The sequence below is a fragment of the Bactrocera dorsalis genome, chromosome 2, assembly GCF_023373825.1.
Source record: "Bactrocera dorsalis isolate Fly_Bdor chromosome 2, ASM2337382v1, whole genome shotgun sequence".
In the NCBI taxonomy this organism is placed as follows: Eukaryota; Metazoa; Arthropoda; class Insecta; order Diptera; family Tephritidae; genus Bactrocera; species Bactrocera dorsalis.
The window spans coordinates 38461933-38477369 of NC_064304.1; the positions used below are offsets into that span (position 1 = coordinate 38461933).

The following is a 15437-nucleotide window of genomic DNA, read 5'->3' on the forward strand; positions in this document are numbered from 1 at the left end:
GGTCTTGCTCGCCAGATATTTCTTCGACTACCTCTCACAAGCAACTTGATCTCACCATTGATATATGTCGGCTTTGTTAATACGTTAAGTGTCTAAACTAAGTTTGAAACTCCAGCGTTTAAAGTGGAACCTATAGCTTACAATCACTCCCGAAGTACTCTCCTATGCCTGCACAAGTTCTTTCTTTCCACATACAGTGGTTGTAGGCATCTAGCTTCAACCTTCTTATCTACGGTAATAAATTAGAGCGCTCACGGCAAGCCTTCGGATTTGGGTGGGTGTGAATAGTCTCTCCTCTTCGAGTGCATCACTTCCTACACCACCTCCACTTGAACTACAGTACTACTCATTTGCTGTGTGCGACACACAAGTTGCAACATTGACTTGGCCAGACGGCCATTAATATAATCAAAAAGGCCACAAGAACTGCCAGCTGTGTTTTGGTGCCTGTGTGGCAACGGAGAGTTGGTGAGTTGATTGAAATGATCCCTCAACAGATTTGCCGCACAGCTTTCAGTGTAAACATTTATTATTTACACACTGCTAACTACTACCTAATATATTGATTTATGCACGCACACATACATACACACACACACGCACTAACACTCGCATACAAACACACCTACTAAACACTAAACACAGACAAGTAGTAGGAAAATGAATGAATAAAATTGCATTTGTAAATTCTCGCATATTTTCAGCTTTTCCTCAAATCGAATGCACGTGTCCAGGCGCCCATATTGGAGTTGTTGTCACAGTTGCTGGAACTCAATGTCACTTACAGTGTGTTGGACTCGAAAAATGTAATATTTGATCAGATTTTAAACAATTTGGATTTAATTGAAAATGGCATCGTCAGGTGAGTGTTGAATGCTGATTGCTGAATGCTGAATGTTGCAAGTTGCATGTTGATTTGTTGCTGTGGCATGCCTCAAATGTATCTATATACTCCATAGTTGTTGCCTATTTATTTATTTGCCTATGAGCGAGTGTATATATATGTGTGTGTGTGTGTGTGAGTGATGAACTCTACTGGTGGAGAGGTGAGGGAGAGCGCAGGAAACAGGAAGCGTCGCCGGAAACAATGAAAACTCGCCTGTTTGCTGGCTGTCTGCTGCGCTGGTGTGACCGTGGCTGTGGTTGTGGTTGCTGTTCGAAAACACCAAAACACCGTGCACCTAAACGTCGTTGTGCGTGTGTGTTGGTTGGTGTGTGTGTATGTGCGTTTGCTGTTGTTGTGGCTGAAGCTGCAGGATTATTTTCGTTTTCAATTCGAAAATAAAATGTTATCTTTGGCCGGTGCGGATGCATTTGAAATTCAAATATCACTCAAATATCGGTGCGAATTCATGTGTGTGTGTGTGTGTGTGTGTGTGTGTGTGTGTGTGTAGCAGCAATACTAGGCGCATGCAAACATACTCTGTTGTGGCAGTTGGCTGGTAAAGTGAGCCTAAAGAATTTTAAAGGATTTTCTATGGAAATTAGACTCGCCAGTTTGTCGAGATAAGCTCACACACACAGCCATACACACATGCATAAGGAGATACATGTATATATGAATATGACATATGTACATATGTATGTACGTATGTTGATAAAATTTAAAGCCTAGAAGAAATTTGTCATTCAAATTGGAATTAAGTGATTAAATATTAATTGCTAACAATAAATGATGAACAAGCGCTTAAAGTTCGAGTGAGTGTTAGTAAGACTTTGTTCGCAATTTAAAACTATTAACCTAATCTTCAAAATCTATGTCGTCCTCCTTTTGCTACAGTACACTTGAACCAATGTTTTTTCCAATTCTCGAAACAGCTGTTAAAGTCAATTTTTGGAATAGCCTTTCATGAGCGTAGCGATTCACGTTTAATGTCTGCATTTTACTCAATACGATTTCCTCAAAGCGATTGTTCGAGTTTGCTGAATAGCCAGAAGTCGCACGGTGCTAAAGCAGATGAATACGATGGTTGCGACACGATATTGGTGGAAAATTTGGCGAAAAACTCACGAAGAATCTATGCAGTATGCGTCAGTGCATTACCGTGGTACAAAAACCAAGAGTTGTCGACCCATAATTTCGGCCTCCTTTTATGAATAGTTTCGCAGAAACTACGCATAAGACTCAAATAATATTCCTTGTTGACAGTTTGGCTGGTCGGATGGAATTCGAAGTGCACCAAACCTAGATAATTGATTTTTAAACTGACTTGACGTGGTTTTTCGGCTTCGGCTCACCTTTGTCACTATATTCGGCCGATTGATAGTCTGTTTCGGGGTCTACAGGGTTTGTCGGGAAAGTAATAGGACTGAGTCGATTTAAAAAAATTTATTGCACTAATCGTTACAATTCTTTAAAAACTTTCAAGGCTACTTCTGCGTCGATGCAGAGCTGCCAGCGCGATTTCTAAGCATTGAAGGCGTCACGGAAGGCTGCTTGGATCCCTTCTGTCGTCTCAAAATTATTGTCTTTCATCGGCCTTTTCAGGCAGGGAAACAAAAAAGTGCGAGGGCCACATCTGGACTGTAGGGCAGCTGCGGATGTGTTGGCATGCCGGACTTGGCTAGGTAGCTGTTCACAAGAAAGGCGATAAGAGCCGGGCGTTGTCGTGGAGCAATATCCAGTCGGCTACGCACACCTTGCGTAAGTTCAAGTGCTCCGTCACAATGACATGAACAGCAGATTTTGATATATTTAACATCTGAGCAATTAAACGAATACTTAGTCGACGGTATGAGTTCAAAACTTTGCTCGCACGGGATCCATTGTCGGTATTTATCGAAGTCGCAGGTCTCCCACCACGGTCTTCATCAGCGACCCCTTCCTGGCCCTTCAAAAAGGCCTGGTGTCACCGAGACACATCACTTCTTGCTAAAAGCAACATCTACGTAAGACTGCTTAGTCATATCAAACGTCTTTATAGCAGATTTACCGAGTTTCACACAGAATTTAATCGCGTGCTTTTGCTTAAACGAACGCTGCGTTTTCGGTTTGCACCACTCACAGAAACACGTCGCGCGAAAATATTTGTCCTGACTCTCCAGGTGCTCGGTGCCACTCGTTCGTTTGCTAGGAACGCCCTCTACCGAATCATGGTGGTGCGCGCTCGCTCCGAAGTACAGTCGTGGCGGCAGAAAATTAGTCCTATTACTTTCCGGACAAACCCTGTATATCTTAATGTACAGGGTTAAAGAAGTTGGCTCTGAAGGGAAAATTTACAAAGCTTCATATAGTCTAAGCAATCCAGTTAATAATAGATTTAGTATAAAGAGATCCATTATTATTTTAGTATATGACTTTAGTAATATAAATCATAATAAAAAACTTTGTGTCGCATGTTCATTGGTGATGAAAAGTCGGCATTTACAAAGTGAATGTAAACACTTGCGGTCGAATCAGGGTGAGCCGACGCAAACAATGCCCAAGCCAGGTTTAACGGTCATCAAGTTTTTGGTATCTTTTGGCAGAAAATCATCTGCTATGTGCTAATTCTCTACGACCAAGCTCTTAGTACGGACCTTTATTTTTCAAAATAGGACTGTATCGCGCAAAAGTGACCGGCTTTGACCAATAGCAAAGGAATTGTATGCCATTATGTCAACGCCAGGTTCCAGATTTTGATAATGACTCGCCAGAAAGTGAGGGAACTTGATTGCGAGATCTGAATACATCCTTATCATAATTTACTGTTACTGCTTATGTTTTATGCCTAAGGAGAAGCTTGTAAATCTTGACTGCTTTAGGTCGCTATGAAATCACCAATCAATGTCTTGTTGTTGTATCGTCAGAAATTTTTCCCAAAATAATTTTAAGTAATTTAGTATAATTTAGAATAAGATTCAGGTTCGTTGCGATTTTGTAAGTCCGATTCAAGCAATCGATCTTGGCGACTAGATTATTTTTATTTTAAACACAAAAAACGGTGGGATATTGGACTTTAGGTACATAGTACGATCTTCGTAAATTTTTATATGATAGGACTATACTCGTATATACTCGTAGAGGTCTTTTTAATATCGAAATCCGGAGAGCGGAACTTCAATTCGCTTAACCTTACCTACTCCCAACTCCACACTCTCCCACGGAATCACCTGTTTAAGAATTACTTCGTGGGAGTGAGAGGACAGTTAAGTCTTCTCTATGGCATGGACGGATGGACGCCTAATCTGCTCTATGTAGTGTGTGAAGTGAATAGTTTTATCATGATTTTTCAGTCCTCAGTGAACTGACATATGAGTGTCGTTAAATTTTCGACCGTAAAATTATCACCCGGTGTAGTTTTAAGTTTTTTTCCTGCACTTAAAGAGCGATTGCAAGAATACATGCTCAAAATCTTCAAAGCACTCTAAACTCGTCGGACAATTCAGACTAATGTCGTGTTAGAATCTGTACAGGTAGCTTCTAAAGCTCCCATGTTCACTTAGTATTTAGGTTAGGTGAGAATGCAGATCCCTATCCACGAATAGATGTCCGGTATCAGTCTGTGGATCCACTGTCTTTTGAGTGAGGTTGCTATATTGTTAAGCTTTTGATTCTCTATTCTCATTTGGCTCCTATAGGCGGCTCTAATAACTTGTCAGTGAATATCATACTGACTATTATTTCAGCAGCGTCACTTGATATTGTTCGGAAATCACTGATAACTCTTAGTGCCGACTATCCCTTAAAAAGTAGTCTTTTTCAATAAACTGAGCTAATTAAGTAAAATTTTGGTTTAACCTCAAATTAAACACTTCTAAAACTCTATTTCTATTCTAAAACTCTATTTCTATTCTAAAACTCTATATGTATTCTATTACAGAAATGGCCCGGTCATCATACCGCCAATGATTAAATTCCTCATACAGTTGACACACAAGAGCGATCGCAAACTTATAACGATACCGAAAATCATCAGCATCACCAACAACTTACTGGCCAACAATGCGGTGCTCGACTGCGCTGTGCTCGCGCTCAAATCGCTCTCCTACGAGATCTTCTTCATGCCGCCCGTCGGTGGCAGTGCCGCACTCAACACGTTAGCCGACTATCGGGCACCCTTCCAAAGTCCGGTTACTCGTTCGCCGGTACAACAACGTCGACATGCTGCTGAGGAGTCGGCCGCCGCTGCTGCCGCGGCTGAAGCGCTTTTGGCGAATAGTCGAGAGTTGGATACACAGAAGGAGGTGGTGTTGGGCATGTTGGAGAAATTCGTGAATGCCACTGAGTTGCAGCATGTTGTAGCTTTGTTGTTGTTACGCGAACGTTGTGCCCAGCAAATGGACGGTGGCGCTTTTGCGCGACGCATGGAAGGTGGTGATGCCTCTGCGGTGGAGCGGCAGAAAAGTAGTTGCATTTTGGAATCAACGCGCTTGCAAGATCCCGGCGTGGTTTATGCACTGATTTGTCGCGCCATGTGTGATGGACGTTTGGGCGTGCACAACTGGCGAGACTTTTACACACTGGAGTCGTGTTTCAAGAACTATAGCAAATATGTGCTGGCGGATAGCAAGAATTTTCTGGCTTTGTTGCAACTATTATTAATGGAGGTGAGTAGTGGGTTTCATAATTCTATATTTTAATAGTGGTTGGTGTGAAAATTATATTGAAATATTTGCAATTTATATTTTAATTGAGGTGTCCAATCAATGAATGTTAGTGTGGCTTTTAATCCTTGGAGATTCCTCTTCTATGTGTGGTTTCTGTAATTTAAACTTTTTCCTTTTTTGTTTGTACGAGGGCTGCTATATATATTTCTGGCCTAATAATGAAAATAGGAATATTTATCAACGAAAATGGTTTTATTGTTTTTCAAAATATTCTCCATCAAGATTTATACACTTTTGCATGCGCTCAAACCAATTTTCGAAGCACTTTTTCCACTCCGATTGAGACACCTCCAAAACATGGTTTTGAATGCTTCAACAGCATCTTCTGGCGACGAAAATCGTTGACCACGCACTATTTTCTTGATGTAAGGGAATAAAAAGAAGTCATTGGGTGCCAAGTCAGGGCTGTACGGCGGATGACCCATCAATTCGACGTTTTGGCCGGTCAAAAAGGCGCTGGTTTGAGCCGATGTGTGAGAGCTCGCATTGTCATGGTGCACAATGATTCGTCTTCTCTTGTTCGTTTTTCGAATTTCTCCGAAGACTTCAGGCAAGCAAATGGTGGTGTACCACTCAGAATTCACCGTCCTACGTTGCTCAAGCGGAGCAGTCGCCACATGACCAGTTATGCCGAAGAAACAGGCGACCATTTGCTTCGAAGTGCTTCTTCCACGAACAACTTTCGTTGGATTTGGCTCGTCTTGGAAGACCCACACGGTCGATTGCTGTTTTGTTTCGGGCTCATACGCATAGATCCATGGTTCGTCACCTGTGACGATCTTATAAACGTCTTTTGAAGCACCGCGATCGTATTTTTTCAGCATTTCTTTACACCAATCCACACGAGCCTTTTTTTGAGCGATTGTCAATTTGTGCGGGACCCAACGAGAACAAACCTTTTTTACGGCCAGGTGTTCATGCAATATCGAATGTATGCTGGTGGGAGAAATGCATAGGCATGCCTCTATCTGAAGGTATGTTACATGACGGTCTTGCATTATCAGTTCACGTACGGCATCGATGTTTTCTGGCGCAACGGCTGTTTTTGGACGACCTTCACGGAATTCGTCTTTGAGCGAGCGTCGGCCACGATTGAAATCGTTGTACCAGTTTTTCACAGTGCTATAGGATGGTGCTTTATAGCCATACAAAGATTTTAGTTCATCGATGCACTCTTGTCGTGATAATCCACGTCGAAAGTTGTGAAAAATGATCGCACGAAAATGTTCACGAGTTAATTCCATTTTTTGGCCGAGATGAATTTTTTAATTCCCTGTAAATAAAACAATTCACGATTAAATGACTAAACGTTCTGAGTGATGTTATGCTAAAAAATGTCAAACTTTCCAATGGAAATGTCAGATTGCACCTGGCAACACTTAGTGTTGCCAAGGCCAGAAATATATATGTATACCAGGCCTCGTATCTTTGAACTAAATATCATCAGTAAATCGCACGGCTTAATCCATTAGTAATCATTTTCTGTATCTCCCACTGGATATACCATATACAGGCCCTATATATCATCATTTTATCAAATTGTCTCTACAATGTTATCCTGGGAGGGTTAAGGACTTAGATAAAATAGGAAAAACCTTTATCTCTAACGGAGCCACGCTCTTTTTAAATTTTTTTAGCTTCTTCTTCTCATGCTGCCACGTGTACTAAGTTTCTTCAAGTTCTTTTTTTTCATCCTGATCATGTATATATACTTATATAATTATATTGGTAGTGAACTTAATAACATTATAGGGGCATCACAGGACACTTGTCCTTCAGACTCCACCTTCAGAAAATTGAAAGACAAGATTCGGCTGAATGCAGAGCATGTGCGGAGGATGATAAGACGCTGGAACAGCTTTCTGCCGGGTGAGATGGGATATCTTCCGCGGCTCCCAACTTAAGAGATATTGGGCAGCTGTGGTGGAAAGAATTAGGCTTTTTTCGAATAAGTTATAATTTTGTTAACACCCTGGACCCTGCCTAAGTGCGCCGGCTGTGATATGGGGCTCCTGCGCCTCTCTTTTCAACAAACCTAACATTGAGTTCTTTGAAGTACGCAGTGATTTTTATACTAAGCTTGACAGCACCGTGTTCTGAGTACCTTTTAGTGTCGCAACCTGTCAACATTATATAAAAATCACTTGGATCGGCATATATATATTTTTCAATTTACTTACAATCTTAGAACGAGAATTCTGAGTTATATCAAAACAAAATATTTCTTTTGTTACTTTAGAGCTTTCAAAGCACGAATTCTTCTACAAATTTATGTTTTTTTTTCGGGCAATAACTTAGGAAAATCACTGTGAAAAGCTACGGCAATTTGGTGTATTTCCCATTCATAGCGCTCCCCACGAGAAATCCGCTCTAATAGTAGTATTTTCGCCGACGCGTATATTTATTAAACTTTACAACTCTTTTAAAGCTGCGCAAAGCTATCGATTTGGTAGTAAAAGCGCGTACAAAAAATGATAACAGAAAACTATTTTAATACAGCTTCCCGGTGGTGTTCCATAGTCGCCAGTGCGGCTCGTTGATGCCAAAGACTGAACTCACTGATTTCATGGTTTTACGAGCTTTTGTTATGTTGCATGCTTAATATTGAACATTAGTTGTTTTTGTTGCACTTACTGGTGTTGTTGTTGGTGCACGCAGCAAGCGCTAAGCCCCAGCATAAGTCACAAACGAGCGCGCGAGCAAACAATCTCGCTAATGGAAAACCGCTGGTCATGATGGCGTTGTTGGTGGATCTACTAGTGGCCGCACACACACATATGTGTGTTTAAAAGCATACAGATAAACACATCCGTTCTAGATTTAGTGGAAAAGTAGGAACAAATTTTTAACTAAATACATATGTACATATAAGCCCATGTTCTCACACACACACCCATCTACAGAAGGACTGTTCGACCATATTTTCATTGGCGAATCTGTGGAATCACTACAACGATTTGTAGCTGTAGACTAAATGAAAATTTCGCGCCGACGTGATTTCTTTACTACAGTTTCAACAAAAAATATGGGAAACTTCATCCATAAATTTCCAGCAGACACGTACATATAATCAGTTCGGTAGCTTTTAATTCAAGATCAATAATCAGAAGATATCAAAGAATGATCATAAAAGTATTATAAACCGATTGAGGGTAATCGATTGTAAAGGGTAATCTAGTTCGCGGTTCCCTACTTTTTTAAAGAAAAAACACAGAAACTACAAATTTAATGGGTAATGTCCTTCGAAACAACATTCTTTGACATTTATTTTTTGAAGACTATCTCTTTCAAATGTTGGCCGCGGCTACGTCGCTGATGATCCATACGTCCTATTTATGATGACACGCGTGATGTTTTGCTCTAAGGTTCGAATCGAAGCAGGATTGTCCGCATAGACTTGAGACTTTACATATACCCACAGAAAAAATTCTAACGATGAGTTATCACACTACCTTGGTGGGCAGTCGAGCGGGCCAAAACGAGAAATTCTCTCTTCACCGAAGTGTTCTCTCAAAAAATCCATTAATTGATGCTATGTGTGTGAAGTTGCTTAAAGTAATTAAGTAGCTCATCACCAGCTTGAAATTCAGGCTCAAGAGCATCGCAGTAGGGCTCCGGTTATCGAAGGTGCAACGACTTGCATGCATCTGTATGTCGGTTGCCTTGCAGCACTTGAAGTCATGCTTGAATTCACACCTCTTCACCTTCAAATGACAGCAGAAGGGTCTGGCAGAGGTCAGGTATTCTCATCCCAGCGTATGAAGAACTTAAACGGTGTAATAGCATTAGTTCTTCTCCCAAGAGACAGTGTTACCAAAAGGGTAAACGTCACTAAAAAGTTCAAGTTTATCGTTAGCAGTAAGGCTGAATGGAATGATTTCTTTCTCGAGCTACTGCTTAGGGATAGTACAATCATGTGGTACACCGACGGCTCGAAAACATCGGAGGGAATTGTTGTTAAAGTCGCAGGATCACGCACCAAACTCTCCATACTTAGGGTAAGTTTTCCGAGCATATTTCAAGCAAAAGTCCTTGCCATAAGTGCGTAGAGATAAATCTAGAACGCAACTTTTGCAACGAACTTAAGTATACTTAGCGAAAGTCAAGCGGCACTTAAAGCTAGCTCTGCCTACAATATCAAAACGCTACTGTTGCAGGATGTAGAGAACAGCTGAATAACAAACAGCTGGTAACAAAAGTATATCCGGGAATGTACTGGCTGATGAGTTCGCCCACTCCGCAGCATCTACTAACATAGTAGGACCCAAAACCCATCATCGCGGTGACTCCTCATACCATAAGGGAGCTGTTAAGCAAGGAAGATGGGGTAGGGAGAGGTACAACATGCGGCATGTCAAGCCGCTAATGGGTGGTTACAACTTCAGCTGGTACGTATGTAAACAAGCTCCCTAGGCACAAACTCAGGCTACTTGTTGCATTCTATACTAGCCGTATATTGGAACTTATCAATATACTGAGGCTAAGTGGGTCGTTGTAATTTATGAGATGGTATAATAGACTTTAGATCGCGGTGCAATCCTCATCTATTTTTTTTTCTTATATATGTAGGCTTAGCTTCTAATTGTGTTCCAATGGAAATTTTCCAGGCCAAAGTTCTATGAAAGGCTAAATCTCGACAAAGCACTGAGAGCACCTTTTATATCAATAGTTTAGGACAGGAGTGACCAGAATACCACAGAGTCGCACGACAAAAACATCACCAACAACTACAACAATTTCTCGCAATTACAAAAAACACTTATACTCTAAACTATATTTCTAGTGAACTAACAGCAAAGGAATGACAAGCACAGCAGCAATGATGGATTTATAATACGGTAGTTTCGAATGAGGGGGGATCACTCATCTGAGGCTTGTTGTTCCTTTTCATTGGTTGTTTTTTTTTACGTGGCGGGTCCCAAACCCAGCGCACAACCCTGCGGAGGGGATATTTCGCCTTCTCACTTTACCTTGCCTTCAAACGGATGTTCTTAGGCTACCCAGAGGATACTTGGTCAAAGACCGGAAGTCGTGAGCTGCTTGAGTCATATGTAAAAGAATCGTTTCTGGCCACTCCCAAGTGAATGGCGATCAGAGAACTTTCCTCACTTGTGTGAACTTCTACACATGACTCCATCCTCCAAATCCAACGCAGGATTACTCTTGCCAATAGGTGCTACTTCAGACTGAGTAGGCAATTGAAAAGTAAAGTCCTCTCTCGACGAACAAAAACCAAACTCTATAAGTCGCTCATAATTCCCGTCCTGCTATATGGTGCAGAGGCTTGGACGATGACAACAACCGATGAGTCGACGTTACGAGTTTTCGAGAGAAAGATTCTGCGAAAGATTTATGGTTCTTTGCGAATTGGCCACAGCGAATATCGCATTCGATGGAACGATGAGCTGTACGACATTGACATTGACATAGTTCAGCGAATTAAAAGACAGCGGCTACGCTGGCTAGGTCATGTTGTCCGGATGGACGAAAACACTCCAGCTCAGAAAGTATTCGATGCAGTACCCGCCGGGGGAAACAGAGGAAGAGGAAGACCTCCATTCCGTTGAAAGGACCAAGTGGAGAAGAACCTGGCTTCGCTTGGAATATCCAATTGGCGCCACGTAGCGAAAAGAAGAAACGACTGGCGCGCTGTTGTTAACTCGGCTATAATCGCGTAAGCGGTGTCTACGCCAGTAAAGACGAAGAAGAGTTTCGAATGAGTCACAGCGAACCGGATACCGTCAGCGCAAATCATTTGTTTTTGGTGATAATTTTGGGGATTTTTCTTAAAATGTGCAGTACTTGTTGTAATTGATGTTGTTGGGAGCCAAACGTAGTCACTGATATTGTGGGAAGCTAAACGGAGTCAAGGGAGCACCTCGGCTTCCATTTCAATCAGAGTCTTTAGTTTTAACCTTGTCAAAGAATAGTAAAATTCGTTTATCCTTTCACCAGACAAGCCACATATCAACCTCAAAAGGTGAATCTCAGGTTTTTGAGAGGGAATAGTGGTCTGATATCGAAGAGGTCTGCCATCAGAGAGCCGGTTGTTTATCTGGCTAGACAATGAAGTCACAATTCAAAAGTATGAAACATACATAGTTCACCTTAATCGATATTAAATGAACGTATCGAAAAAGAAAGCTTAAAATAACAAAAACAAAAAAAAAAGTATTTGTGAGTGTGTGTGTGTGTGCGTAAACACGACAGCAATTTAATTTAATAACGCAACAGGACAAGGGCAGACAAAACGATTTATGGATCACAACGACCTTCCCCAATAGCGTCGCCATGCAACAACAAGCATTACAGACAACAAAATTGTGCAACAGCTTTCTCATGTCTTTCGCTCGATGTGACAGTTGCTTTTAAAAGCAACGAAATGAAGAATCACGTTAAAGGATTTTTTAAATACACAAAAACCAAAGGCAACAAAACAAACGAAAAAAACAACACCATAGAAGCGATTTTCATTCATATTGCCAAAGGATTAAGCGAAGAATACGAGGATACGCTTTTGTGCGAGTCTGCAATTTCGCTTTGCCGCTGCGCTCCCCATTGCTTTTGTGCCGCCAAATTTCCGCAAAATAAATCAAAAACATTTACGCCACTTGACGCGGCGTTCAAAGCGAGCGTAAAGTGAAAATCCAAATACAACAACAGCAAATATGCGGAGTGCAACAACGCAAAGCGAAGGGTATTCAGAACGAATACTAACCCCCACCCCACCCCAAAAAAGAAGAAACGCACACACGTGCATGCAGAATAAAAGAAGTCGCCGAACAAAGGTGAAAAGCGCAAAAGTGCTCGGCCGACAATGGCTTAATGCCTCAGCTGCTGCTTTCAATGCGAAGGTGCGCTTAAATGCGTGCATATGTGTGCTATACCTACACATATACACTTTCAAAACCATGTGCATAAACCCAGCAGTTGATATTAATTGCAATAAGCAATGAAAGTGGTTGTAACCTAGTCTTCTCTTTCATTATTTGGCGCCTAGTCAAAGCATTATACGTGGTTTGTCCGGAAAGTAATAGGACTGAGTCGATTTCAAAAAAATTATTAAACTAATCGTTACAAGTCCTTAAATACTTTCAAAATAGGCTCCTTCTGCGTCGATGTAGCGAGTTTTCCAAGCATTGAAGGCGTCACAAAAGACATTCTCCGGAATAGCCTTGAGAGCTGAGGTGCATACTGCATTTATCCCCTCTGTCGTCTCAAAATGCTTGCCTTTCATCGGCTTTTCCAGCCAAGGAAACAAAAAAGTTCGCGAGCCACATCTGGACTGTAGGGCAGCTGTGGAAGCGGTGGCATGCCGGCCTTGCTTAGGTAGCTGTTAACAAGAGGTCTCTTGAGGACTTCCACGTAAAACTTGGCGTTGACGGTTTGTCCAGGAAGAACATGGTGGACGATGCCTTTGATGTCAAAAAAGACAATGTTCATGTCGTTTTCACTTTTTATTTACTCATTAATCCGGTCTTCATCAGCGGACTCCTCGCGGCCATCCAAAAAGGCCTGGTGCCATCAAAACGCATCACTTCTTTCTAAAGTAACATCTGGGAAAGCCTGCTTGATCATACAATCAAACATCTTTACCGCAGATTTACCGAGAGTTTAATCGCGGACCTCTGCTCTAAGCAACGCTGCATTCGGCTTGCACCACTCACAGAAACACGTCGAATGAATATGTTTGTCCTGACTCTCCAACTGACCAGCCGCTCGTTTGATAGCTAGCAACGCCTTCTACCTTCTACCGAATTCTAGTCGGTGCGCGCACGCTCCGAAATACAAGCTGCGTTCCAAAGTAAACAGGACTTAAAACAAACAGAACAAATGGTTTTTTCGGCAAAATCAATTTATTTTATTCAAAATAGTGTCCTTTTGCTTCAATACAGCTTTTTGCACGATCCAAAAGCATGTCGAATGAGTGTTTTAGCTGGTTGGCCGGTTTGGCCGCCGGTATAGCCTTTTGAATGGTCTCTACGTCTGCATTACGCTTTCCTTTTATGGGCAAATGCATTTTTCCGAAAAAGAAGAAGTTGCAAGGTGCCATATCAGGTGAGCACGGGACGTGGTTAATGGTTAAAATGCGATTTTTGGTCAAATAATCGTCCTTCGAATGTTGAATTCTGAGCAATTTTTGGTCGTCAGTCAATTTGTGCGGAACTAACCGTGCACACACCATTCGTGAGCCCAAATGTTCGGTGAAAATGCAATAAATCGATTTTGGAGATATTCAATTCCACTCCCATTAATTTCATTTGATGATTTCGGGTGATTTTTGATGAATTTCACAGTTTCGATGGAATTTCTGGTGATCACGGATTTTGATTGGCCCACATGTTGATCGTCATTTATGTCCTCACGACCCCTTTGAAATCGTTGAAACCACTCGTGCACTCTGCTATGAGATAGGCAATTATCCGCAGAAACTTGTTTCATCAATTGAAATGTTTCAGCTAAAGTTTGACCAATCTTAAAACAAAATTTATTATTGGCTCTTTGTTCATTTTCGCACCGATAACACAAACATACTGACACTTAAAACGCAATAACTTCACTTCCAATCAATGAAATGTCATGAAATTCTCACTGGAACTGAATCGATAAAGATAGCAGATTCTAACGCACCAGTCGACATATATGTAGATGGCGGCACCAAGGGGCGCTAGATTCAAAAATTCTTGTTTACTTCCACCTTGTATTCACAAAATTTCAAGTCTTTTTGTGGAACTACAGTTCTATAACAGATTTATATACGAAAAACGCTATCTTTAATGTCTGAAAACTCAATTCAATTTAATCAAATCCTTGGCTGTCGTTATTATGTAAAATATATATATTAAAATTGATGAATTGGAATATGAATTAAAATATGCCCGAAATGGGTAAATTATTTTTTTACTTGGTGTTCGACTTTTTCAAAAAAATGTTATACTACAACATCTAATTGTAGGCAACACTTCAGTTCAGCTTTTCACACTAATTTGCTAAAATAAAGTATTGCCTACATTTAGGCCTATATTGTTTCGGCGGACAAGAAGTTACATAGCGAACTGAGCGACCTCTGTTGGTATTTAACCTTCAAGCGGGCGCGCGGTCATTTGTAACGGGAGCGGGCGTGCGTAACCGAAAAGACGTTTGAGATGAATAAAAGAAATAAAGCACTAATTATTCAGTAATTATTTATTTATTTGTACTTAGATATATTATCATTGTCCTTACAGTCTATTTCGTCAAAAAAAGTATTTAAAATTATTAAAAATGTAATGTGTAATAACAGTAACATAAACGTAAATGTACTAAGCGTCGTCGATTCGACTACGCGCGCCCGCTTGAAGGTTAAAAATTATCTATAAAACTTATGATCTCCATGAAGTCAATTCTCATTTACCAAGTGACCCCTGCGGAATGAGTGCCACTCAAAATTTTGGACCACAGCGTTTCTTTAGTGCGAAGACAGTTTCATCCACTGCAATGTTACTCTATATATATACATACATATATATATGTATAGGTGTACAAATGCACCAAATGTATTCCGGTATATGTATGTATGAATATTTAGCCGACGCAAAAGGTGTGGTACTGCGTTCTAGTGCATGCACTTTTAAATCATACACTCCAGCTGCTAGCGAGTCCTGTGCGGCAGGATGTATGCAGTTATGCGCGTGTGGCAAAAACTAGCGAAAAGAAATAGTGAATGAACTTCAAGTTCAATATGAAATCAATGCGAGTCTGGCGGAATTGAGTGTGTTTGTGTGGCACTTGTGCGGTATTGCATACTTTTAGGCGTGCAGAAAGGCGTGAAAATCGAATTGTCTGTGGGGAACAGTGGGCTGCAGGGA

At 41.1% G+C, this 15437-nt stretch overlaps 1 protein-coding gene across 4 annotated transcripts in view; it reads left to right on the top strand.

The window, feature by feature from the left end:
- LOC105226425 (uncharacterized) overlaps positions 1-15437 on the top strand; it is a 206607-nt gene that overhangs the window by 91013 nt on the left and 100157 nt on the right. For all 4 annotated transcript variants that reach the window (XR_007422007.1, XM_049450349.1, XM_049450350.1 and 1 more), the window contains 2 exons: positions 705-862; positions 4803-5529. Coding sequence is in view for 3 of the 4 variants with exons in the window: in XM_049450349.1 (XP_049306306.1) it covers positions 705-862; positions 4803-5529 (885 nt within the window). In the remaining variant the exon portion in view is untranslated. The remainder of the gene's footprint in view (positions 1-704; positions 863-4802; positions 5530-15437) is intronic.